The sequence below is a fragment of the Gracilinanus agilis genome, chromosome 4 (genome assembly GCF_016433145.1).
Source record: "Gracilinanus agilis isolate LMUSP501 chromosome 4, AgileGrace, whole genome shotgun sequence".
Lineage (NCBI taxonomy): Eukaryota > Metazoa > Chordata > Mammalia > Didelphimorphia > Didelphidae > Gracilinanus > Gracilinanus agilis.
The window spans coordinates 255,925,947-255,953,800 of NC_058133.1; the positions used below are offsets into that span (position 1 = coordinate 255,925,947).

At 41.6% G+C, this 27,854-nt stretch overlaps 2 protein-coding genes across 2 annotated transcripts; both read left to right on the forward strand.

The window, feature by feature from the left end:
• The first annotated feature begins 2,574 nt into the window (after window positions 1–2,574).
• LOC123245014 (E3 ubiquitin-protein ligase TRIM39) lies at window positions 2,575–17,587 on the forward strand. Its single transcript, XM_044673712.1, has 9 exons — window positions 2,575–2,642; window positions 3,353–3,435; window positions 5,540–5,739; window positions 9,012–9,471; window positions 10,519–10,614; window positions 11,738–11,968; window positions 14,497–14,519; window positions 15,041–15,156; window positions 15,658–17,587. The coding sequence occupies exons 4-9, from the start codon at window positions 9,019–9,021 to the stop codon at window positions 16,203–16,205; spliced, it is 1,467 nt and encodes a 488-aa protein (XP_044529647.1). The 5' UTR covers window positions 2,575–2,642; window positions 3,353–3,435; window positions 5,540–5,739; window positions 9,012–9,018; the 3' UTR covers window positions 16,206–17,587.
• Window positions 17,588–19,019: 1,432 nt separating this feature from the next.
• RPP21 (ribonuclease P/MRP subunit p21) lies at window positions 19,020–20,983 on the forward strand. Its single transcript, XM_044673713.1, has 5 exons — window positions 19,020–19,112; window positions 19,208–19,308; window positions 19,396–19,478; window positions 19,782–19,907; window positions 20,076–20,983. The coding sequence occupies exons 1-5, from the start codon at window positions 19,056–19,058 to the stop codon at window positions 20,171–20,173; spliced, it is 465 nt and encodes a 154-aa protein (XP_044529648.1). The 5' UTR covers window positions 19,020–19,055; the 3' UTR covers window positions 20,174–20,983.
• The last annotated feature ends 6,871 nt before the right edge of the window (window positions 20,984–27,854 follow it).

Sequence of the window (27,854 nt, forward strand, 5' to 3'; positions counted from 1 at the left end):
GATAAGGCAAACTTGGGGGTTCCATAAAACAAAATTGACTATATATACACATATACATACACATATGTATGTGTCCATTTCTACATGAAAAACAACAAAACCTACCCTCAAGAAATTTACAGTACTAATGAGATGTATACACAAACAGCTATGATATAAAGCCAAGACCCAGGACAAGCACTCTTAAGAGCCTAGAAGAAAAATCATTTCCAGCTGGAGAAATTTAAATTAGCCTGTGTCATTTGAAATTGTTCTAAGCTCTGGGAGACTACATCTCCCAGAGCTCCCTGCTACAACTTTCCCCAACATCTCCCATTTCCTTTGTGGGAGGTGTCAGAGAAAGTATAAAAGAAAGAGTTTTCCCTCTCTACTCTGGAGGCTCTCAAGGCTGGCTGACACTAGTCTACCCTGCAGATCTCTCTCTTGGCTCCTTTTTCCCCTTCTGTCTACCTGCTAGTTTTCCCTAGACTTTCCCTTTTCTAATTTAAATAAAACCTAGCTATTCTAAACCCTAAGTTGCTACCTGATCTTTTATTTGAGGCCCAAAGGGCTCCAGCTGAGGACCTATCTTCCTTTCCCTTCCTCTACCTTCCTCTCTCCTTTCTCCCATACATTCCATCCTTCCTCCTAACCTTCTCTTCACCCCCTCACAATCCATACTCAGTGCTTATTATGTCTGCTGCTCAAATAAGATCATCTATGTAAAAGGCTTTACAGACATTATGAGGCAAATGTCAACTATTAGTTTTTGTTGTTCAGTTGTAGCTGACTCTTTGGGTTTTTCTTGGCAAAGATACTGGAGAAATTTGCTCTTCCCTTTTCCAGATCATTTTACAGATGAGGAAACTGAGGCAAACAAGGTTAAATAACTGCCCAGAATCACACAACTAGTAAGAGAGGTCATAGTTTAACTAGGGGCCAGGGGCAAGGTCAGCACTTCATCCACTATGCCACCTATTTGCCCCTAGCAGTGGTTTCTATGCATTCAACTGTTTGCTTTTTTGTAAACAGTCAGTTTCGTCAATGGGGTAACCACAGACTCATGTATTTTCCCTCAGGATTGGTTGGAGATTCACATACACCCTCTCCACCGTCCCCCCCCCCCCCCAGCTGATGAAGGAAGATGAATGTTAGATGTCTTAGGGAAGAGCTAGAAGTCCAGTTAAATAAGGCTAGCAAAAGGCAGCTACATGGTTATTATCCCTGTGTATTTGGAAGATTATTGTGTAAAGATGAATTGAAAAAGGAAAAGACTGGAGATAGGGAGACCAGTTAGAAGGCTCTTAGAAAAAAAAGTGACAGGTGTGGAGCTTTTAAGGGTATTACTTGTAGATGCAGTACCAAACTAAGGTCAACTGGTCTTCAGTTCTGAAAATTAGTTGAAGGGTAAGCTTAGCAAAGACATTTTCTCAACTTGAGCTATGAAAAATTGATAGTCTCTAAGGATATAGTTATTTACCACTCTTTACAAGTTTAATAGCCATACCTTTCTAGGCATATCAGTTCACCTTCTGCTCCCATGGGTTCTCTCATAAGGGAGTCCGGGAGCCTGAGAACCAACTCTTATTGCCTCTCTCCCAAGTCTGCAAATTTCCCCCACTATCACCCCTGAGATTTCACAGATCACAAAAGTGGAAGACCCTTTGCAAGCCAGATGACATCTAAAAGCTCAAATTTAAGGCAGTAATTAGATGGGAGGTTCGGATTGCAACAATGCTTTGAGATTTAGATGCATTTTTGTACTGACGCCACGCGGCCTATTTCCTCCACCTTCAAAGCAGGTTTACCTACCAGCAACAGGGAAGGGGAGGGAGGCTTCCTCCAGATAGGCGGGGACTCTAAGAGCAGTTCATATTCACAGGGCATTTAAAGCAAAATGCTTTTCTGGCGACAGTCAGGCCAATGAAGTGAATTAGTTCTCATTTTAGTTTTGATTTTGGTAACCCTCCACGGTTGCGAGGAGGAATGGGCACGGCCACTGTACCGCCAGGAGTCCTGCCTTAACCTCCCTCCAGGTCCGCTTCCTAGGCCCAGAACGTAAGGTTTGGGGTGTGGTCGTCCAAGCTTCCCATGGGGGGGGGGGGGGACCCAGCCTCAACTCGTCCCCGGGGATGGCCGAAGAGGGCGCTCGCGGCCGCCTAAGCTTAACACCCAGCTGGGCCACCACAACCACTCTAGCCCGCGCGGGTTTCTCGGTAAGCCTCTAGTAGCTCTAGGGCGCCTGCGTTCCTAGGCCCCTCCCACTCCAGCCACCGCCCGCCCTTCTCGAGGATCCCCCGCCGTCGGTGGTCTATGCGCAGGCGTGCGTGCCCAACGCCCCCTCATTCCGCCCTTCTCGCGATGGCCTCACCGGTCCTTTGGGCGGGTACCACGCAACGGCTAAAAGCCGGTTTTTCTTAATCCCTTCTCGCCCCAGCTGATCGGGGTTGAGCCTCATTTATACCCGAGGTGTGTTGGCGATGGCATCACGGGCTCCTCCCCCCAGCCGGCTTTGGGCACAGCTGCTTCAGCCCGGGGTGGGACTCGTGGAGCGTAGATTCCGCTTCCGGTGTGTATTGTGTGTATCTTTCGGGGGCTGGAGGAGGAGGCAGTGGCCTCGGCGGCTCCGGTCCCCCGGACCTCCGGACCCGGACCTGGGGGAGGTAAGTGGGAACACCTTCCCCACCCTACCCTCCGACTTCTGCCCTTTTCTCCCTGGCCTGCCTCAGCTCCGCGTTCTAGCGTCCCCGCGCCCTGTTACTACGTCACTGCCACCCCCAGCACGTAACAATCGGCTTCCTCCTCCGGCTTGGGGGGCTGGTGCCAACGTCACCTCAGCCCTGCTGATGTCAGGGCGCCCAGCGTTGTCTAGCTACATCGCCTTACCATCTCCCCGCTACCATAGTTTCCCCATGCCCCTCATCATCGTCCTGATAACCAGCTTCATGATGTCATAGACATCTTCCACTGCATCACAACAGACAGATTCTCTGCTCATTACTCCTTCCGGAGTCACACCCACCCTTGCTGCCTGCCAGAGGCCTCGTTTCTTATACCTTTTGCCGCAGAGTCATTTTAAGACAGAGCTGGAGAGAGGAAATAAGGATGTTTGAGGAACAGAGTTGGGAGCAATGGTTGGAAGAAAAGAATAGTAAAGTTAGGGCCCCCAAATATGGGGAGAAGCAGAATGGGGGGTTCCCACAGAGTTTGCTTTTCTCCCACTGACAGTTTCAGAGAAGGAAGAGAACCCATTCTACCACCCACAGAGTCAGTATATGGAGGGACAGAGTTTGATCTTTGGCTCCCTCCATTAGACCCTTCCTCCCCTCTCCAAATATCTGACCGTTTTCCTTCTTTCCCTTTCTTTCATCAGGGCTGGGTGGTCCTTCCCTTTTCCCATCCTAATGCCCTGTTCAATTTTGGCTTCTAAGCTACAGAGACTACAATTCTCCCCAGGTGAGTAAATTTCACAGCTTTTAGATGTTTATTGAGCATGGCAAGATAACTTCTTAGAACTGGGTTCCATATAGGGAAAATGTAAAAACTTGATCCAGCCCTCTGGTTAATGAGGAAAGGATGACACACAGGAGTGGTCTCTGTTAATAATCTATGCTCTATTCAGAGAACAGCACAAATTGATAAATATTTATTTAGCCCAAGAATGTTAAGTTCCGGGGATGGAAAAATGAATGCTAATTTACCCCATTGGAAACTAATGAACTCAGGTTCTTCTAATAGATATAGAATGTCTGGAAAAGCTCAGCATACTTACGTATCTAGAGAAATTTAATTTGTTCTTCTCAGGATGGGTTTCCAACATAGACCCCATTAGGGAATGAAAACCTTTTTCAGGATTTCAGACTAAACCCTCAAGGACATTTTGTTACTGCCACAGGCCCAGTGAGTTGGGAGGCCTCTTATCTAAAGAAAGAAAACCATTAGGCTATAGTGCCTAATCTCCTCTGACCTTTAGGAGTCAGAGGAGGCCCTCCTGAGGACATAGCTATCACTTCATAACCTCCTCAACTTGATGGAATCTTGTGATGAAGCACACAGCTATGTAACTTGTTGCTTTCTAATTGGGTAGACTTTGGTGCCTAGATTGTAAGTTTGGCCCTCAGAACATGAGGTATTGGATGGAGGAGAGGGGATGGGGAGCTTGAGTCTAGAATCTATAAAATGCTCATATCTGCACCCATGAATCAGGCATTGCCATTAGGGCATGTCCTCTTACTCATGAGTAAGAATAAAAACAGAATCTTCTACTATCCACTCTCTGACTCCAGGTTTGTTAATTATAATTTGGTTAGGTGGTCATTTTATTTCATCCCACACACTTGTCTTTAACACCCTTCATTTCTAGGCTTCATACTGCTTTGAATCCTTTTCTCTTTCTCACCCCCCCCCAAAAAAAAAAAAACTAGTATTATAATAACTAGAGAAAATGAGTAAAGAGAAAGTGTGTTGTCAAACTTGTTAGCTGGTCACACAAGTCTTTTGTTCTCTTTGGGCCATGTAGAATTTTCCTGGTGTTAGGCATAGAAGATAGACTGTGATATGGGGGAAAGTGTGTGGGATATGTATCACTATGTGTATTTATGTATTCCCTGTGTAGGTCTGGACGAAAGTAAAAAGTGAGTAGGATTTATTATAGGTTGAGCATATTTTTTTATAGGCAAGTAAGATGAAACTTCTGTTGATTATTGATTGGATTAGATGAAGATATCCTTTTTAAAAAAACATTTATTGATGTAGATGTTCCAAAATCAGTGTCAGTTTTCTCCCTAACCCTACCTTGTAACAACCAATCAAGCAAACTGACCAACACAATGGCTGGCACCTGTGAATAGGTACAATGTTCCATTCCTATGGCCTTCTAACTTTTTAGAAAAAGAAGAGATGTCAGATTTTGTTTACATTATTGTTGACCTAATGGAAGAAAATGGTTTTGGCTAGTGGGTTGTATTTAGTAGAGAGCTTTGTAGGTAATTCTTGGCAGCAAGGTGTGAATTAGGAATAAAGGGAGTATGGGCTTGAAGTAGCTAAAGAATTTGGAATGTGGAAGAGGAAGGGATAAAGGCAGAATGAGTTAGTGAAAGGTTCAAGCTTGCTGTTTTTTCTTTTTCTTTGAATCCCCACTGTTTAGCATATTATATAGCACATAAAAGACTTAATAAATACTTGTCGATATAATTGATGGGGTGAAGAAGTAGCATGTGTTTTCTACAATGTGCTGTGATGATCTATGTTGAAGAATCTAACTGCTGCTAACTAATTGGGAGTATGCTTGACAACTTTTCTTGTTTTCAAAGGGTGATTTCCTGAGGCCCAATAGCCTAATATTACCATTGGCACTATTGAATGTAGGTGCCACATTTTTGCAACTCATTTTAATTGATGCAACAAGTTGGATAGATCCCTAGCATCAGGAGCATGTTAAGACAAGATGTATCTAAAGATCCGTGGAGCACTTTGTGAATCATTTCAATCAGAACAGAGGGCAAAGTGCACAGATTGTCCTTTTAACATCATGTTACTCTTTGCTGGCTTTGTCTATTAGGCCTTCCTGAAAAGAAGCAGGGTGGCATCCATCCTCATCCCAATTCAAGTCCTTGAAAGTGGGGGATGAATGACCCATGAGGAGGTGTGTGAAAAAAATTGGTGAGGAATAGGCCTAGAAGAAAAATGGAGAAGAGCAACTCTAGGAGAGAAGAATGATTGGGACAAGTTGGAGGATGGGGAAAAATAGTAGATAAACAGGTGAGTGGTAGAAGTTGATAAATTTGGTGTGTCCTAGAGTAGAGAGGAAAATGTTCCCTTTTTATGTATCAGAATTTTGATGGGGAGAGATACCTTTTTTTTTAAGTTCTTTCAAGAAAATGTTTACACAGTTTGAATATTGATGATAATAATGATAATGCTAGAAGATCCAGCATAAAGAGTAGTGAACCTTGTAGGACGGAACCAGATCTAAAGTTCTGGTTTTGGGAAGAAGAAGAGATGTAGCTTCTAAATCCCACTTTCTGTTACTTATAGTAGAACATAGGAGACCTGAATTTCATTTTTTTTATCTCTTCTATATTACTGATTGTGTCCATAAGTAAGATATTTAATTTCTGAGCCTCAGTTTTGCTTTCTATCAATTGTGGTGATATTTTGACACTATCAGAAGGGGGTCTCAGGCTGAACATAGATCTGCAAAGTCATCTACAGAAATAATTAAGCTGTTTATAAATAAAGGAGCTGTTGGTGTCACTAAATGAGAGTATAAAGAGAGAAAGCTCCAGACAAGACACAGACTTGAGTGTTGACCCATAGAGCCAAGATGTGGATGAATAAACAGCAAAGGAAATTTGAGAAGCCATGGTCAGACAAGTATCATAGAACCAGGAGAGTAGTGTCACAAAAACCCAGACAGTATTTAGGAACACAAAGTAGTCATCAGTGTCAAAAGCTACATAAAGATTTAAGAACTAAGAAATGATCATATTTAGACATTAAAAGGGAATTGGTAACTGAAGAGAGAGTAATTGAGGTTTGAAGATGTAGTGCATAAGTTTGAAACGTGAGAGGAGAGGAACTGAAGATGGTGAGATAGCTTTTTCTAGGAGTTTGGCTGAGAAAAGGAGTATGTTAGAGTGAGTAGATATCGAAGGCCTAGCTAAAGGTTTAAGGATGGGAAGGGGACTTGGGTGTGTTTGTAAGCAGCAAGAATTGGTATATACAAAGGAATATAGAATATTCTGTTCTTTATCCAGAATCTGACATTAAATAATTTCTAACCCACAATTAAAGCAAATATAATTATAAATCTCTATTCTTCAACCAACCATCTAATGATTTCATCTTAGGGGTTTTCTGAAAAACATCTAGGGCAGAATGCTTCTATGCCTCAGTAGATAGTCATAATGATTTTCTCTGGATCAGAAATTCCTCACCCCTGACCAACATGAGGTGGGCTTCATAAACCATACAGTGGTTCACCAGACAGTCTCTCATCATTCCATTTCCAGAAGCCTTTGCAGTTTGGTTGGGATGTTCAAAGAATACGCTCCTCTCATATAACATTTAAGATTCCTAGGTCACCATGCTATAATGAAGTTTAGATGTCTCAAATTCATTTGGTAAGCTCTGATTATAGTAATAAAATTATGCTCCAAATCTGGTATAATTGTACTGTCAAGTACCAGGTATGAAAGGGGTTCCCAATGCCTGTATTTTTTTCTGGTTAGGGCCAATGATTTTGAAAGTAGAATGGCAATTTTGAAATTCCTAGAGGAGCGAAGAAGGCTTAATAATAGGGCCTTTTGAATTAGGACAGTGGGACTAGAGAAGAGACAAATGGGAACAACATTTCAGAAGTAAAATGACAAGACTTTATGAATGAGGAGTTAAGGAATAGAGGATTTTAAAAAGGAAAAGTTTCCGAATAGGAACTAAGTAATAATGTAATATAGTAAACTTCAATTAAGATTCTAATTAACAAGAATTTGATTTGCCTAAAAATTGAGAAGGGCTTTGGAGGGATGATTTTTGACACCCAAGCCTCAGTAGCTTCCAACCTTTTCTAGTATTCAAATGAAACTTTGATTTTGAGGGGGGGTGGGAATTCTACAACTTTAATATGATAATAATTGTACTATTTATCCATTGATTGAGAAAATGTGACAAAAGGGTACTATGAATTTATTAACACTTTTTAAATGAATTTATTTTATCCATCCACATAGATTTGAAAATAAATGCGCATATATATATACATATATGTATATTTATATATTTATATATATATATTGAACCTCCAGAAGGTATGTTTCCTTACTTATACTGTCATGTAATGAAATAACAAATCTCTTGCCTTAGCTCTGCTCTATAGGTTGCTCTATTGCTTAAAATAAACATCTCCCAAACCTTAGAAGTTGACTTTTTTCCTTAGTTATGTTGACAAGTTGAATTAAATCATGGATTCGCTCATGGTAATTTATCAGTTGACTTGAAGAAAAATAATTTTGTAAAGCAATGTTAATAGGAATAACTTACGAAAGGATGAGTAGACTGAGAGCATACCCAAAGTAATAAACCTTATTAATTTGCTGTTAGAACCATACTTGCTGGGAAGGCCACAACAATTACTAGGCTTTTATAAAGTCTTATTTTAAAATGTACTCTGCAAACATCCTATTGAACAGACTAAGGTATGGTTACTAAGTGGCACTATGCTATTTTAAACAAAGATACTTTTTTTAGTCACTTTTATGTTACCTTAGGGTCACCTATATGAACTTGAGCAGGTCAATTAGCACCTGGACTTCACTTTACTTAGCTGTAAATGAGGGAATTAGACTTGATGGCCTGTAAAGCCGTAAAAACTATATATAAAAACTATTTTTAAAACAGCCTTTCCCACCATAAAAACCCATGATCCTATTTTCTGTGTTTCATTTTTAAATAAGTGAAAAAGTATGAGCTATGAAAAGATTATTGTACCTTTTCCTTGTGTTTGTATAATGTTTTTCTTCCAATATGCAGACCATTGTGCTCTGGGGGTATATATATTTGTCCTGTGTCTCAGAGAGAATCGAGGAAGAAAAGTACCATGAAAGCAGGGGACTATCTTATCTAAACTTTGTATCCCTTCTGTTGCTCAGCACAATGGGATGTAAAGTGGTAGGAAAATGGGGATCTATAGAAGAACCCAAGAATCCAAGAACAGGACCCAAGAATCCAAGAACAGGAGAGGGATGCACCAAAGAAATAGAACAGGAAAACAGAATAAAAGGTACAGAGTTGAGGAGAGCACTATGACTAAGGTAAAGACTGTGGCAAATAAGCTTTCATAAAGGTATGGGATGGAAGGTTGAAGATAAGGGAATAATAGGGAAAACACTTGGATGAGAATGCCCAATGGCATCCAGACCTAGGATTAAACAGGAAAATTAAGATCGGGAATGAAGTTAAGAATATTTGCTGGACTGAAGCATCAAAGAATTGAAACTAAGACCACCTTCTTTCCTTGTCTTTCCTACTGTCAGGTGAATAATGGCAGATACAGGCCTGATTGAGGCAGGGGCCTCAGCGGCCTCAGCAGCCACAGCCTTGGAGAACTTACAGGTAGAGGCAAGCTGTTCAGTGTGCCTGGAGTACCTGAAGGAGCCTGTCATCATTGAATGTGGGCACAATTTCTGCCGAGCCTGCATTACCCGTTGGTGGGAAGAACTGGAAAGAGACTTCCCCTGCCCTGTTTGCCGAAAGACATCACGCTATCGCAGCCTCCGGCCCAACAGGCAACTAGGCAACATGGTGGAAATCGCCAAACAACTACAAGCTGTCAAGCGGAAGACCCGAGATGAGAGCCTCTGCCCCCAGCACCATGAAGCCCTTAACCTCTTTTGCTGTGAGGACCAGGAACCTGTATGCTTGGTGTGCGAGATCTCCCATGCCCACCGGGCTCACACCATCGTGCCACTGGATGATGCTGCACAGGAGTACAAGGTGGGGAACCTGATGCGTGATGCCGACGTGGGGAGAAAAAGAGGGAGGAGCAACAGAGGATGGGAGACTCCATTGGGTAGAGGATTGTAAGCTCCTTGAGGGCAAGACTGCATCTGGTCCACATTCTGTAAACCTCCCAGAGCTACACACACAGGGGGCGCTCAGTACATCCAGTCAACTCAATTATCCACGCGAATGGAAGCAAACAGTGGTGAGGATTATCCAAAAATCATTTATTTTTGACTTTGCAGCACATTTGGGGCCATATGTGTGAATATTCGTGTGTTTGATCTGGGAATTTACAGTATTTTGCACAAATAAATGACATCACTTTGAGAAGAACTGACTGGGAGTCAGTGATCTGGCTCTCCCCATCACAGAATTCTCCTCCCTTACTATCTCCCCTCAAAACTGGGGAGAAGTAGCATCATACCTTTATACAAATGCAACACCAACCTCAAGTTGAACTTTTGGTGTTTGCTTATGCTTCTACAATTGAGAAAGGAGAGTTTATTTAGATTACAAGATTTCCTTCTAGGCTATAGGCTACATTGTTTAATCACAAATAGAGAATAATATATAAACACTGCATTTTTATCACCTACTTTATGTTACTAACTTAGATTTGAGTTAATCCATGTGAGTAATGACTATTTAATAACAGAGTGGACAGATGAAAAAGGCATTTCTTGAGTGAAAATTGGGGGAAAGAAAATTTTAGCAGGGAAAGAACAGCAGAAATCATGAAAATTGATAGTGGGCAATGAATCCTAGCAACTATCTGGTTAAGTAGGAGGCAGGGTTGGTGGTAGATTTTGAATTCTGGGAAGCAATTAGACAAGTGAAATTCATTAAGTATTCATTGGGTATGAATTGTATGTAGGCATAGGTTGGTGGTGGGATGGGGGTCTGAATGAATGATTTCCAGAGTGATAAGATATAGTGGTTGAGCTGAGAAAAATCAGCAAAGAAGACAAGTGAGTTTGAAGGACTGGGCAGGTGATGGTGACAACCAGCCTCGTCACCTTTCACAATCCTTCATCTCAGGAGAAGCTGCAAAAGTGTCTGGAGCCTCTGGAGCAGAAACTGCAGGAGATCACCCAGTGCAAGTCATCTGAAGAGAAGAAACCTGGGGAGCTCAAGGTGAAAACACTTGGGAGAGAGGGAGAAAAGTTTAACCAGAGCTATGCTGTGGGTATGATTCTTATAGACATAACCAAAGGCTACTACAGGTCAAATCCCATTACAAGTGTACCATTAAAATAAAAACTTCACCATGATAAAAAATGTTTTCATGAAGGACTGCATATTTAGCTTTTACAATTACTAAACTAAGTTTATTAATGCATTGAATATTTACTAAGTATCTATTAGTTCACAAATTTGATGGCCCATCTTTCTTTAAAAATGACTTGAAGTGAACAATTAGCAGAGCCTTTAATCTTGAAATTTAGTATAGCCAATATCATGCTATACCTTTAATTTTAACATATTACATTAAAACTATGTAGTTTTCATTCTAAAACATAAGGTTTTTAAAAGAATCCAATTAAATTTTCAAAACTTTTAAATCAAGAAAATAAATTGTTGAAAAATCATAAAATTATATTTATCTGTTCAAGATGCTCACCACCCCCTTACCACTAATCCACTAAAGCTAATATCTCCTTTAGTCTGTCACTCTTTTCTGAGAAGTTTTGATTGTGTATTGTTTGCAAAATATTTTTCAACTATACTTACAGAAAACATCTCACTTGCTAATAAACTGTAAAAGTGTAAAGGGGAAGAAGAGTGGAAAATTAAGCAGAGGAATTCAAGCAACTCCCTTCTTCAAACATCCCAAATTCTCAAACAACCCTGCAAAACCAAACAACAGACTCAGAAAGATATAGAAACTTGGAGGAGTTGAAGGGATGGGGTGAAGGTGTGTGCATGCCACCTCCTTGAAAGTGAATGAAAATTTGCTTTGGGGGTTTTCCCCTTTTCTCTTGCCGTGTTTTGAGCACTTTTTTTTTGGTTCCCAATTGCTAACTCATAACCCTGCCAACTGCCTACACCAAGGCCAGTAGTATTCATCCTCTAAGCTTGGAATATTATTCCTCAATGTACTCATTACAAAAGAAATTATCATGAAAATGGGTATCCTCTTCAGTTCCTTATAATGGGATTTAACCTGTGTTATTAATTCATTTAAGAGGTGGCTTGGGGATTGAGCTACAAGGATTCCTAGCTGGCCCTATTGACATACATTCTTCTCTTTTTTCAGCGTCGAGTAGAGAGTAGGCGACAGCAAATTGCTGGGGAGTTTGAGGAATTACATCGACGGCTAGAGGAAGAACAGCAGCTTCTGCTCTCCAGACTAGAGGAGGAGGAACAAGATATCCTGCAGAGACTTCGGGAAAATGCTGCCCAACTTGGGGAGCAACGTCGGGACCTTGCCCGCCTTGCTGCTGAGATCGAGGGCAAGTGCCTGCAGTCAGGGTTCGAGATGCTCAAGGTGTGACTTCCTCTTCACTCTTCATCTCCAGTTTTACACATCTATGATCAGACCCTATAACTCATTCTGTCCACCTAGGTGTAGTCAAGGATTAGATTGGGGTTTGAGACTCAAATTCTAGTCTTGACTTTCTTGCCCTAGACACTTAACCTTCCCAGGCTTTCAAAGTTTTTTGCTTTGGTTGAACAAGACCTGACTTCAAATCCTGACATCAGCATTTAACACATAACTGTGTGTGATCTTGAGTGAGGGGCACTTAAGTTCTTGGCATCCATTTGTAAAATGGGGGGACCATAATGTTTAAATTACCAACTTAATTTAGAAAGCACATCTTGTAAAATTTTAAAATGCTAGAGCTATACAAATTGTTTTCTCTCAGGAACTAGAATCCAAAGGTGCTGACAAGCCTTTATGAACTTGCCTAAATGAATCTTTGAGAATTTTTTTGTCAATTATATGTAAAGTGATGCTTCTGAAATATTTGAAAACAGTTCTTTTAAGCAGAGTTAAGATTCTTTTAAGTATGGAAGTTTTGTCATCCTCATTTGCTTGAAGAAGGGGCTTAGTGAGGGTAGAGACTGTCTTTGTTATTTTGTATCCCCTAAAACTCAGGACTTTCAACTTGTGATTACATGATCATGAATTAGAAGGTCCAACAGAATGTGAAAAAACCTGGGTTCAAATTCTTGGACTTCTATCTACTATCTTTATAACTACAACCTGAGCAAATCACTTTCCCCTTTCAGCAAATGAATTTACTCATCTGTAAATTTTAGTTCCCTCCCAACTTTAAACTGTCATGATGATGGCAATGGGGATCTGAAATTGCCACTTATCTATGATTAATTTATTCACCATCCTCTACTCATTCAACCTTCTGTACTAGGGACTTGCAGAACAAAGGGTTCCACAGGATCCTTGTCTTGAGATTTTTTTCCCCCCTTTAGAGGTGGGGGAAAGTTTAGACCTTTAATTCCATCTGTATGGAAAACTCAGAATCACAGAATTTTTAGGGTTGGAAGAGGTAACACTGACTGTATATAGTCCAACCTATACCTGAAAGGAATCCAAGTATAATGAGAAATTTGTATCCAGAAGGACCTCCAAGGAAAGGGAAGAGGGGACCCCTTTTCTTTCCCTCTCAAGGCAGCCCATTCCACTTTCAGACAAATCTAATTGTTAGGAAATTCTTACTAACATCAAGACTAAATTTGCCTCTTTATGATTTCTACCCATTGCTCTTGATTTTTGCCTCTTCCACCTGGCATGGCAGCTTTTTTAAATACTTGAATGTAGCTATTGTGTTCCCCCAAGTCAGGTCTCCAGGGTAAACAACCCCCCAGTTATTTTAACCAATCCTCCGATGATGTGGACTCAAGGCCTTTCACCATCCTGGGTTGTTCCCCATTCAGATTCTCTCCAGTTTATCTGTGTCCTTCTTAAACCTAGTGCCCAGGACTGAGTAAACTAGCTTTAATGGCACATAACCAGACCAGAAGGCTGCTGGCCTCCTTAGTTTGGAAAGCTCTGTCCTATGCAATTCAAAGTCATGTTTGCTTTATGGACTTGCCACATCACATCACAGTGCTGATCCAAAAGTGAACTTGTAGTCCACTAAAACCTCTCCCTCAGAGAGCAGCTAGGTACCTGCTCAGTGGTTTGAGAGTCAGGCCTACAGGTGAAAGATCCTGTTTTCAGATCTGGCCTCAGACACTTCCTAGCTATGTAACTGGGCAAATCACCTTAACCCCCATTGCCTAGCCCTTGCCACTTTTAACCAACATACAGTATTGAGTCTAAGATGGAAGACAAGAATTTTAATTTAAAAAAAAAAAAACAACTGGGTCTTTTTCAGACAAACTTCTCTAATCATACTTTCTAACCCATCAAATACTTGTAAAGATGGGGATTCTGATCCTAAAGGTAAAAATTTATATTTATCCCTATTGAATTTCATCTTAATAAATTTATCCTAATGCTTTTCTTGCCTGAATCAGTTATCCAGTGTATGTAATCCCTGGTGCAGAAATTCACTCCACTGGTGCACATTATTCTCACTTAAGGTCCTAGTTGCCAAGATAATTAGCCTGTGATCACACAGCTAATGAGCTTCGGATCCAGGGCTTGAACTTAGGTCTTCTTTACTCTATTGCCAGCCTTTTATCCACTATGTCATGCCACCTCCCCATCATGGAAGAACACAGTCAAACACACACAAAATAATTTGTAGTAATGTCTGAGCATCATTATAAAGGACCAAAGTTGAACTTTTAATCACAAGCCATAAAAAAGAAGGGATCAGTCAGATGAGTCAGAAAGTGAGGTCCTGAACCTCATCCAGAATTTTCACCTCCACACTTGGCTCTGTCCTCCCCCTCCCAGTTTACAATGTTTTGCTTCCTTCTAGAGATACTGAATCAACCCCTGGGAACCTTAGGAGGACCCATAGGGCTTAGATGAGCTGGAGGCAGGGAGGGGGGAGTAAGAAGGCAATAAAATACTAAATTCTGCTCCTTTCTCTCCTGCAGGATGTCAAAAGCACACTGGAAAAGTAAGTGACTCTTCTTTGGACCAGCTGCCCATAGTTGGGGTATTAAGATCAGACAGGGCTTTAGAGTGGGAGTGAGAGAGAGAAAGCTCCCTAGCACAAAGAGGAGACATGAGGTCACTGGGGACAGCCATGACAACACCCTCTTCTCCCAGTTTATTGCTTATACTTCCCTTAATACAATGAGCAATGACAGATTAAGTCCTGTATCAATGTCTACCAGTTGTAATGGGACCTAGAAGAGATGGAATAAAGGGGTGCAAAGGGACCTGTAGAGCTCTGAAAGAAGAGGGTATTTGGGGACCCTGTGCTGCCCTTCCTAGCATTCTCCCACACCCAACAGATTGGACTAAGGGAAAAAATCAAACAGGAGAGGAATTCTTAGTTATAGTTTAGGGAACAAGGAATGGGAAGGACTGGTGATCACAGCTTCTCTCTGAAGACTTGGATAGCTGTGGCCCAGTTGCCTAGGGCATTTCCTTGATCTGGCCCCTTATCCCCACTCCCACCCCACCCCCTCTCAGATGTGAGAAGGTGAAGACCATGGAGGTGACCTCGGTCTCCATTGAGCTGGAAAAGAACTTCAGCAGCTTCCCCCGACAGTACTTTGCCCTAAGGAAGATCCTTAAACAGCTGATGGGTGAGTTGGGCCAAAAAGAGAACTAGCTGCAAGAATATTTAGGAAGGAAAGGTTCCTTAGGTCTTTTCCCTCTGCCTCCTCAACCCTTCCTCACCTACCCCACTCCCTTTGGCCTTCAGTCTCCCTTTATTCTCTCTTTCTCATACCCTCAATCTTGTCCTCTTCCTCCCAGCTCACTACTTCCCCTCTTTTCTGGCCCTCACTTTGCCCTTTCCCCTCCCAACATATTGGGGCAGATTTTAGTGAACCAAAAAAATGGAGAGGGCCAAAGCCTGAATCAACCACCCCCTAGCCAATTAGCTTCTGAATAGTCAGGAGTTTGCTATAAGTGAATGCATTGGCATTAGGATGAAAATAGTATTCTCCCTCTATCATAGAATATGAAGGACTAAAAGACAACTAAATATAGTGATTTTGGGGGAACTTAGAGAAGATAGGCCTTCAAAGGTAGGTCCATTGCATCCTTCCCACCTTCTCCCTTACTCTGGCTTCTTCCTGCAGCGGATGTGACCCTGGACCCAGAGACAGCTCACCCTAACTTAGTCCTATCAGAGGACCGAAAAAGTGTCAAGTTTGTGGAAACTCGTCTCCGGGACTTGCCTGATACACCTCGGCGCTTTACCTTCTACCCCTGTGTCCTGGCCACAGAGGGCTTCACCTCAGGTCGCCACTATTGGGAGGTGGAGGTGGGTGATAAGACCCACTGGGCAGTAGGTGTGTGCCAGGACTCCGTGAGCCGAAAAGGCGAGCTAACTCCACTGCCTGAGACAGGCTACTGGAGGGTGCGACTGTGGAATGGGGACAAATATGCAGCCACGACCTCACCTTTCACCCCTCTTCGCATAAAAGTGAAACCCAAGCGGGTGGGTGTATTCTTGGACTATGAGGCCGGCACACTGTCTTTCTACAATGTCACTGACCGCTCCCACATCTATACTTTTACTGATACCTTCACTGAAAAACTTTGGCCACTCTTCTACCCGGGCATCAGGGCTGGGCGGAAGAATGCAGCACCTCTTACCATCCGGCCACCCACAGATTGGGAATGATGATGGGAAGGGACAGGGTGGGATGTTGAAGTTATGAAGGTGACCAGGGAGACAGGTATTTGGGAACTGTGTCTCTTAATTGCCTGTGTCCTGCTGCTAGAGGTTTCCTTACTATCAGGCTCATGTCCTGTATCCTCCTAGAAAAGATGAGGTAGTGGGAGGGAAGATTATCCTAGGAAAGAGAGACTGGGCCTGGAAGAGAAAGTCTCAGATCACACCTGGAAACTGGTCTCTTCCCATTATGTGAAGAAGGGGAAAGTGGTTTACTGAAGGTGAGGATGTCTTGGTTGCCTGCACTGTGGTCCACCAGTTTCCTCATTGTAAAAGGACTTTAGGGCTCCCTTCCTTTGAAAAAGGAAGTAGGAACCCTGAAGCCTCTGCTCACCCATTTTGGGTGGTTCTATATGCCCAGGACAGTTTTGTTCCTTTGAGGGAATCAGGATAATCTGTATCCCTAGAATGAAATAAAAGTGAATTGTCAGTCACATGGGAAGAAGACTGTTGGTCTGGGGCAAGGGCTAAGAGAAGATGGAGAAAGGAAAGTTAGGAAAGGGACTTGAAGAGGAGCCAGAGCTTCCAGCCATAGGGAAAAAATAGAACATTATTCCTCCAGCTTTCATGGGGCCATTCTACTTCACACACTCCACTGATGAGGGTGGTGAAAGGGTAGAGGGAGAAAAATGTGAGCCCAGAAAGAGATGCCACTCAAAATGAATTTGTAATAAGAGATGGAGGAAGGAATTATTTCTCCTTGTCCTGGTCTTACAAGAGGCTTGGATAGCTTTTAGCTAGAGTACAAAGGTAGTGGAGAAAGTAGCATGATAAAGAGGGGGAAATGCTGGGATTTGTATTGGGGAGACATAGGTTTAAATCCTAGTTCTACCATTTAGTTGTTGGGCCAGCCCCTTTCTCTTTTCAAACATCAGTTACCTCCATCTGTCAAATGATGGGAATGAACTAGAAACATAACCTCTGAGGTCCCGTCTTTTTTTAATACTGGCTGTGCCATTAATGGAACTAGGAAATGTTGCTCCTCACCATCCACTCACTAAACTTATAGCTAGGGTGGGCAGGGCTCATAATTGGGTTTCCTACAACCTGTTTTGAAATCCTGGCCCCCAGTTTCTACCCAAATCTATTACCTACCAGGCTCAAAACTAGGTTTAGCCAAAGTAACCTGAAGGCAAATATGTTGCCAAAAGCATTACATATTCCAAAATCAAATTGTCTATGGCTGCAGATAATAAAGATTTCACATATAAGTAAGCATCAATATCACAAGCTTAAGATTGGCCCTGGCTCTTTCTTTACCCACCCTGCCACCCTCCCCCACAACAACAAAAAAAACACAAAAGAATTGGGCTTTTCCATAAAGTCCTTTGCCTGGGCCCTAATTACATTGGTTAACACTGGGCTGGTAAAATGTTGGGGAATATGCTAATAACTTAATATAGAACTAGTGATAAACTAATAAGGCTAATAGTTTATATGATGAGAGGAAGGAAGATGAATGAGGTTAAATCTCTGCCTTCTATCTTTCTAATTCATCAGTGTTAAGAGATCAAGAACTAATTTATTTCAGTTAGGTTCCTTGCACAGGATCACAGGTTTAGAGCTAGGAGGAGCTGAGAGGCATGTGCAACCCTCCCAGGTTTACAAATGAGGAAACAGATGCATGAAGGCTGAGACAGGTCACAGTGACTGTGAGAATCCAGGTCCACCTCCAAAGCCAGGCCAGTACTTTTCCACTCAGCATTATAAACCTGGTCCCTACCACCTTTAAAAAAAATTTTTTTAGCCAGACTTGCTTGATAAGGCCATAAAGTTTTAAATCCACTTTAAATGGTGTGCATGCAGCCAGTGCCTATCCTATATTAGATTTGAATGCATCCTGGTTTAAAAGCCAGCCATCTATCTAGGTGTGTTCTAGTATCTTGTAATGAGAAAAAGTAGTTTTTATCTCTGGCACTGCTCACCCTGCTGCCTAGTGAGAGCATATTAGGATGTTTCACCCCAGATCATCTATACTACCCTTCCGAATTCTATAGGCAAAAAGTAAAGCCTGTCTTCATAATATAGCACACATTTGTTTGCAGAGTATTTCATGTTATTTTATCCTCTCATGACCCTGTTTGGTAGATTATGATTTCATGATCTTACTATTTAAATGTGAGGAAAGATATGAAGTGCTTCTGCCCTGTAACCCTGAAGAGATTAAAGTTTCTACTAACCTGAGAGGCAGCCTCTGTAATAAAAAGAACTGGAGAATAGTCTAAGGACCAAGGTTTCAGATCTGGCGCTATTAACCGATTTTAGGCAAGTTACTTTGGGCTTCTGTTTAAAATGATTTCCAAATTCTAAGCCTTAAATTGATTTTTACTTAACTAGCTATTTTCTTTCTGTACATCGAGGCTGGAGGTAGTGAGTCCCAGGAGGACCCAGGAAAGCAAAGGGGTCCCTGACAAACCTGAATTCCCAAGGAGCCATAGAAGTGAACCGGTTAAGGGCCAGCAGGAAACGTGGGGATAGGGATCAGATTGGCATCGAAAGGTTCAAGAACTGAGTCCAAAGGAGAGGTTAAATGATTTGCACAATAAGCGGTGCAGCATAGTTACATGCCAGAAAAAAACCCTTGAAGGAAGCGGAGACTGGGTGGAATTATATGCCCAGGGCGAAATTTTCGAGACAAGAAAAGGGGAGGGGAGGTTCCCATTTCTGAAAACACATTGAATATGCTGTGGAGACTACAACTCCCAGCAGGCGCTGTGCGTGTAATCGCTCCGCGGAGAGGCGGGGCGAGGAATGAGGCAACCTTCCGGCGGGCTGGGATGTGTGAGAGCTGCTGAGCGAATGGCGGGCCAGGTGAAGGACAAGGAGGCTTTTCAGAGACTCAGCTTCTTGTATCAGGTGATGGCTCGTTGGAGGGCAGGGAAGGGAAGAACAGGGTAGGGAGGTTCACGTGGAGTCGTAAAGAGACCAGCGCCCCCTTCCTCCCTCGGCAGGCTGCCCATTGTGTCCTAGCCCAGAACCCCGAAAACCAGGCGCTGGCGAGGTTTTACTGCCACACGGAGAGAACCATCGGGAAGAGGCTCGTCCTGCGACAGTGAGGCCGCTGGGGAGGGAGAAAGGGGGTGGGAAGCGGGGTTAGAAGGGGCTGCGGGTGACCCCACTGTCTGTCCTCGCCCCCAAGGGACCCCTCGGTGAAAAGGACACTCTGTCGTGGCTGCTCCTCCCTCCTCATCCCCGGTCTGTCTTGCACCCAGCGGCAGAGGCGTAAGTGACCCCTCCATCCGCTTGGGACGAAGTGGAAACGTGGATGGGCGGCGTTCTTTTTTAAACAACTTGTGTGCAGCGACCGAATTTTTTCTTGTTCTCTCTATCCTCTTCTCTCTTTGCCATTATAGCCCAACCCGGGTTGAGCTCCCCAGCTGTAATTTGACAAACTAGAAGGAACTTAAGGGCCAATGGAAAATTTAGAGTTGGGAACAGCAGTGTTTGAGAATGGGGGGGAGGGGAGAGCACAGTCCTCCCCTACATACACCACAACCCTCCAACCTTCCCACCCTCACCTCCAAGGTCGCCTAGGCCAGCGCTGGACAGTACAGACTTGTCTAACATGCCATCGAAGCCGAAGATACCTCAATGACCCCAAACACCAGCTCTGGGGGGACCGGCCCGAGGCGCAGCTGGGGAACCAGGCTGGTAAGAGGGAGAAAAATATGCCTAACAAAACTGGAAAAATAATGGGGCAAATTAAGTATTAGGAAGACCTTGTATAAAAAAATGGGATTGGGGTGGATGGAAGTAGAACCTTGGTTGATGGGATGGGAGGAATACCTTTTTTGGACCAATCTCTGTTTCTATCTCCAGATCCCAAATCAAATAGGCCTGTGGCACACACAAACCATCCAGTCTCAGTCCAGCCTTCTGGAGGGAAATCAGAGCATCAGATCCCCAAAATACAGTAACAAGGGATGCAAAGACCTAGGAAAGGTGGGCCTTCATTCATGTAAAGTTTTGGCCTGCCTCTTATTTGGGTATCCATTGTATAGACAGTGTTTTCAAGAGCTAAGAACTCTAGTGAAGGAAGCCTGACTTCTTTGACACAACTTGTAATGTGGGAAAAGCACTGGCACCAGAGTTAGAGGAACCTGTTTCACCTACTGTCTACAAGCTATGTGCCCCTTAAGGTACAGAAAAGAGGAAGTAAGAACAGCTGTAAGGCATATCAACAAATGAAGAATCACATTCCACAAACCACTCTGAAAGTTTTGATTTGTAAGAACCAGGACATGGTATCCCCCCACAGGAAGTGGGGGATTCATCATGAAAATTAGCCTGATAGAGATCAGTTTAAGCCAGGTTTAAATGGAAGTAAGGAACTTAAATATGCTAGAAAGATATACTGCCAGGGAAATAACCTCAATTGAAGATTTAGTCTCTGTGTTGAACAACTATCTGTTAAACCTAGTAAGGAAATTCACAGTTCCTAGTACATGATATAGATTATTCATAAAAGCTAATAAAATTCAGTTGTAGAATGTACACAGAAACCTTGGAAATACTTTCATTATTTTACATTTTACAGAGGTGAAGTGATTTTCTTGAAAGATTACCCAAGTTGTTGGTGGCCCTATATAGAAATCAAGTTTCCATACTTAACTTCACAAGCTTCTTCACCTTTGTTCTTGCCATCTAGTCTAGGGTATAAGGATAAAAAATAATGAAGGCTGGTATAAATATATAAATTAGTATTTTAATTAAAGCCATGCTGATAAAAGTTATTAGACCACGCGCTTGTAAGAATTCAAAACCGCCGCCCTCACCATTATTGTCTCCTGTCTCCTCCCAAGTCTGCTGGCCAAGCGCCCACTCCCCCCTAACCCAGGAGATTTAAACTGTTCTGTGTGGAGACTTAGGCGTCCGCACGCCCAAAGAACCGGAAATGGAAACCCGTTGGACCACGGGAAATGTAGTTTGATAATTTCCACGTGTCCATAGAAAATATATATACTTTTAGATAGCATTTCCCAAATTTCACTTTTACAATGGACAAAGCTATCTTTGCAATTAAGAAAATAAAATATGTATTTCAAGGGAGACTTCATTGTTTATCCTTATTTTAAAGAGTCTCCATATATGTTTTGGGGAAGGAGATCAAAACAAAGGGAAATTATTTTTTTTAAATCCCTTACCTTCTGTCTTGGAATCAAAACTGTGTATTGGCTCCAAGGCAGAAGAGTGGTAAGGGCTGGGCAATGGGGGTTAAGTGACTTGCTCTCTGGGTGACACAGCTGGGAAGTGTCTGAGGTCGGATTTGAACCTAGGACCTCATGTCTAGACCTAGCTCTCAATCCACTGAGCTACCCAGCTGCCCAATACAGCATTTTTTATAGTGCCAAAGAACTGGAAATGCCAATTGATTGTAAAATGGCTAAATAAATTCTGGCATGAGTGTAATGGAATTTTTTGTACTCCAAGAAATGAATATTAAGAATATACAGTGTGGGGCTGCTAGGTGGCTCAGTGGGTAGAGAGATAGGAAATCCTAGATTCAAATATGGCCTCAGACACTTCATAGCTATGTGACCCTGGGTTTAACTCCCATTGCCTAGCCATTATCATTCTTTTGTCTTGGAACCAATATACAGTATTGATTCTAGGACAGAAGGTAAGGGTTTAAAAAAAAATACAATGTGAGAAATTATGACTTGGTACAAAGTGAAGCAGAACCAGTAAAGTTACTAACAATGTCAACAACATGAAATGATACTGTATAATGACCAAACTTGAACCTGAAGGAGGAATGAGCCCATTTGCCTCCCTACTTTTCCCAAAGTAGGGGACTATGGGTGTGGACACTGCATATAACAGTGTCCCAAAAGTCTTAGTGGAGTTTTTAAGCTTTAATAGGTGCATTATTGAATGTACTTAACTACCTTTTTCTTTTTATTTTTTGTTACAAAGAATGGCTATCTGGGTAAAGGATGGGGGTAATATATATTTGAAAATAAATTTATAAAAAGATGATTTTTTTAAAAATATATGCTTTGAGGACATTGAATGCAACAAGTAAATGCTTCTGGTTTCCCTATCAGATCATTTTCCACATTCAGTATTTTATGTATACTGCCTACTAGTATAATTAATACTCAATACTCATACTAAGTCCATAATGAAAGAAAGGATAGAAAAGAGCACAAGATAAAATGGATAGTTTTGATTACATAAAATTAAAGCTTTTGCACAAATAAAATCAGCGTACCTAAAATTAGAAGAGAAGCAAACAAATGGGAAAGTAGCCAATTGATAAATGATCAAAGAATACAAGCAGACAATTTTCAGAAGAAAAAATCCAAACTAGACATATTTTTTTAATGTTGCTAATTAGGAATAATTAGAGAAATACAAACCAGTTCCAAGGTTCAAGCTCACCATCAGATTAACAAAGATTATACAAAAGGAAAATGACAAATTTTAGAGGGACTATGAGAAAATAGGTACATTAGCGAACTGTTGGTGGAGCTCTGAATTGATTCAGCTACTCTGGAAAACAAGTTGGAAATATAGCCAAGAAGTTACTAAATCCTTTTAACCCAGCCATACCATTGCTAAACCTATCTTCTAAGGCAGTGATGGGCAAACTACAGCCCTCGGGCCAGATGTGGGGGTGGGTGGCCTGAAATGTTCTATCCAGCCTCAAGACATTCCTAATCCGACAAATACAATGAGTAGTATACAATACAATGAAACTTTGAGAGAGTTGCCTTAGGAACAAACTGACAGATGAGCATTTTCTTTCCTTTGAACCCCCTCTTTAAAAAGTTTGCCCATCACTGTTCTAAGGCCATGTACTGGAGGGGGCTGCTCCCTTCCCCCTCTCCACATGTACCTGAGGACATTTCTCACATGACCTTTGCCTAACAGTCCAATGGGAGAACTTCCTTCCTCCCCTGCCTGGGGTAAGGAGGTGAGACTCACATGCAGGTTGTAGTTTGGGTACTTGGACTTTCAAAGGTTTACCATAACTGCACTAAGGAGATCCAAGACCCAGAAAAAGGATCCATACTTACGAAAATACAGCAAGTCTTTTTGTGGTGGCATTGAAGTGGAAACCAAAGGAATGCTCATCAATTAGAATGCCTAAATAAATTATTATATGTGCATGTAATGAAATGCTATTGTCAAGTAAGAAATGACAAAAAGAAAGGTTATAAAGAAACTTGGGGATTCTCATATAAAGTGAGGAGAACCAGGAGAACGTGTCATACAATTACAACATTGAAAAGAAAAAAACTTCAAAATACTTAAATATGATCAAAGGAATTAACAACCATCATTCCAGAGGACTGGGTGAAGAATGTTACTCACTTCCTGATATCAAAGTGTAGGACTCAGTATGCAGAGTGAGACATAAATTTGAGAGCTTGACCAATGTTGGAGTATTTTTTACTTGGACTATGGATGTTTGTTACAAAGAATTTGTTTTTCTTTTTCTTTTTTTCCCAGGGAGGAAAAGGTGAAAGGAAGATTAAATACATATTAATTGAAAAAATAAAATTTCATTTGAAAAATGTCTTAGAAAACCATATGGTCAACTCAAATACTAATTAAAATTGTTAACTTTAGCAAAATTGCAGGATATAAAATGAGCCCTAAAAAACCATGGGGCATTTCTTTTTTAATACAAAGAAAATCCATCAGAAAGTGCAGAAATTACATTTCAAATAACTAGAAATCATAAAATACTAGAGTCTGCATTCCAAGACACCTACAAGAACTATATAAACACAATTGCAGAACATTGTTAATATACAGACAGATCTAAGTAGGTAATAAACTGCTTATGATAAAGTGAATAAAATAGAAGTGACAATACTACCTAAATTAATTTGCATTCTTGTTAGGTTCCATACCGATCACATTATCAAAGGATTACTTTAAAGGACTAGAAAAAAAATTCATCTGGAGGAAGAATAAAAAGTCAAGAACCTCAAGGGAATTGATGGGGGTGGGGGAGTGGGAAGAAAAGGAGATCTCAATACTAGATCTAAAACTGGTACTCGAAATAGTAGTCATCAAAAAAACTTGTTACTACTACTGGTCAAAAAATAGACTTCTGGATCACTGATTTGTTATTAGCAGAGAAGCTTTCATAGCTCAATGAAATTATGAGCTATACCATGCAATTTTACCAAGATGGACAGTTCATACAGCTCTGACAAAAAGTGATCCATTGGAGAAGGAAATGGCAAATTGCTCGAGTTTGCAAAGAAAACCCCATAGGGGTAGTTATATGAGCCAGTAGATGGAGAGTCAGGCCTGGAGATCAGAGGTTCTGGGTTCAAATCTAGTGTCAATCACTTCTTAGATGTGTAAGCCTGAGCAAGTCACTTAAACCCCAGGTTTCTGGCCTTATAGCTCTTCTGCCTTGGAACCAATACTTAATTAAATTATTAAATAATTAAAGCATTAAAATGATTAAAAAAAAAAAAAAAGATGACACCAACAGATAACTAATGAAGTGGCTGGGCCAAAGACAAAAAGAAACTACTGAGTTCCGGGTTAAGATGGTGGCAGAGTAAAAAGCAGCACTTAACCTCTCCTGACCAAAACATACAGGACTCCTCAAAGGGACATAAAAACAAACCCAATTGAATGGAGGGGGACCCCACAACAGGGTGCAGCATGGAAGGTACGTGGAATCGGGGCATTTCCATGCTATAAAGAGGTGAAACAGCTCTCACTAAATCGCGGGCTGAGCAACCACCACACACACACACACACACACACACACACACACACACACCACCTACAGCGCAGAAGCCAGGTCAAAAGAAATAGAGCAAGTTTGGGGCACCCATCGAGTCATTGGCAGCTCCAGGGCCTGTTCCTGAGAGCAGCAAGATTTAGGACCTCAAAAATCTAAAGAACGCACACAGACTCTGAGCATGGACACAGACCGCAGGCGCGGGTGGAGACACAGACAGAGGCAGACACAGGCGCGAGCGAAAGGCTCTGAAACCCTAAATGGGGAACCAGTGCAGACGGGTATACAACTGAGACTTGTAAAGGAACCTCCTGCAGAGGATCAAGCAAGAGGGTGCACCAGAGGGCTTGACCTTGGAAAAAACCAGACCTCAGGAGCCAAAGGAGCGCAGACAGAACCTGAGCGCAAGGGTAAAGCTGAGGAGGGGCTGGTATAACAATGGCTACCCAGAATCAGGAAGTCCAGAAGAGAGAGAGAGAAAGATTAACAAGAAGAAGAAGAAATCTTTAACACTCGACAACTTTTACACAGAGAAAATCCAGACAACCGAGCAATCAGAAGAGGAGAAAAAACAAGCAATCACATCTGAACCCTCCCAAAATAATGAAAACTGGTCACAAGCTCTTGAAATGTTCAAAACTGAGATGATGAGAAAGTTGGAAAAGATTTGGTTAGAGAAATGGGAAGTAGCTCAAAAGGAAATCAGGCAAGAAAATAACAGTTTAAAAGGCAGAATTTCACAATTGGAAAGTGAGGCAAGTCAACTGAAGACCAGAAATGACCAGATTGAAAAGGAAAACCAAAAGATTATAGCCGAAAACCAGTCCTTAAAGGCTAGAATTGAACAATTAGAAGCTAATGATCTCTCAAGACAACAAGAACAAATAAAGTCAAAAGACTGAAAAAATAGAAGGAAACATGAAATATCTCAATGAGAAAGTGACAGACCAAGAAAACCAGTCTAGAAGAGACAATTTGAGAATCATTGGTCTCCCTGAAAAGGGAGAAATTAATAGAAATTTGGACTCCATACTAAAAGAAATTATTCAGCAAAATTGCCCTGAATTTCTACAACAAGAGGGCAATATAGACATTGAAAGGATCCATAGATCACCCTCTACACTCGGTCCAGATAAGACAACGCCCAGGAATATAATAGCCAAATTCAAGAGCTTCCAAGTAAAAGAAGAAATCTTACAAGAAGCCAGAAAGAGACAATTCAAATATCAAGGAGCACCAATCAGGATCACACAGGATCTGGCAGCCTCCACGCTAAAAGACTGCAAAGCTTGGAATATGATATTCAGAAAGGCAAGAGAGCTGGGCCTGCAACCGCAGATCAACTACCCATCAAAATTGACCATATACTTCCAGGGGAAAGTAAGAGGCGTTCAACAGAATTGAAGATTTCCAAGTATTTGCACAGCAAAGACCAGGGCTAAATGGAAAGTTTGATATCCAACCACAAAAATCGAGAGAAACATGAAAAGGTAAATAAGAAACAGAGGGGAAAGAAAGAAAACTCATAATTTTTTAAATTTGCCTTTTTAAGGGCCTCAGTAAGATCTAATTATCTGTATTCCTATGTGGAGAAATGCTATGTCTAATTCTCTGTAGTGAAGTCTATTCACTATTAAGTATTCACTATTATAGTGGTCTGAAGAATGATTTATGGGGAGAGAGTGGAGTGCTGAATGGTCTAAGATGATATGGGGAGGTGGGAAAGAGGAGGGTGAATGGAGGGGGACACCAGGAGAAACTTGAAAGAATAAGAAAAATAGGATATTCTATTACACACACAGAGGGCATGGGAAGGAGAGGGGACAAATACTATTATAAGAAGGAGAGGAAGAGAGCATCAAGAGGTAATTTTTAAACCTTACTCTCAGTGTAATCAACTTGGAGAGGGAAGAGTAGCTATACTATCCATTGGGATATAAAACTCTTATCTAACCCTACTGAGAAAGTCAGAAGGGATAAACCAAGGGGAGCAGGGGAGTGGGAAGGTCAAAAAAGGGAGGGGAGAAGAAGGGGGAGGGAATTTATTAGGCCTTCAAAAACAAAAAGAGGGGAATAACAAGGGAGGGGGCAGAAAGGGAAGTCAATCAAGGGAGGGGATAAGGGATAATGGCTTGATAGCAAACCACTGGTTTAAAAGGAAATAGGATAAGAAGAAGGGGTAGGAATAGGGGAGAATACAAAAATGTCACTGAATGCACAGCTGATAATTATAACTCTGAATGTGAATGGGATGAACTCTCTCATAAAATGGAAGCAAATAGCAGAGTGGATTAGAAACCAAAATCCCACCATATGTTGTCTACAAGAAACACACATGAGGCGGGTGGACATACACAAGTTTAAGGTTCAGGGCTTGAACAAAATCTTTTGGGCGTCAAATGAGAAAAAGAAGGCAGGAGTGGCTATTATGATTTCTGACAAAGCCAAAGTAAAAATAGATATGATTAAAAAAGACAGGGAAGGTCATTACATCCTGATTAAAGGCAGTATAGACAATGAGGAAATAACACTGCTCAATATGTATGCACCAAGTGGCATAGCATCCAAATTCATAAAGGAGAAACTGGCAGAGCTCAAGAAGGAAATAGATAGTAAAACCATGCTAGTGGGAGATCTAAATATTCCTCTTTCAGATCTAGATAAATCAAACCAAAAAATAAATGAGAAAGAGGTAAGAGAGGTGAATGAAGTCCTAGAAAAATTAGATTTAATTGACATGTGGAGAAAAATAAATAGGGACAAAAAGGAATACACCTTCTTTTCAGCTGCGCATGGTACATTCACAAAGATTGACCATGTAATAGGGCATAGAAACATTGCAAACAAATGCAAAAGAGCAGAAATAATAAATGTAACCT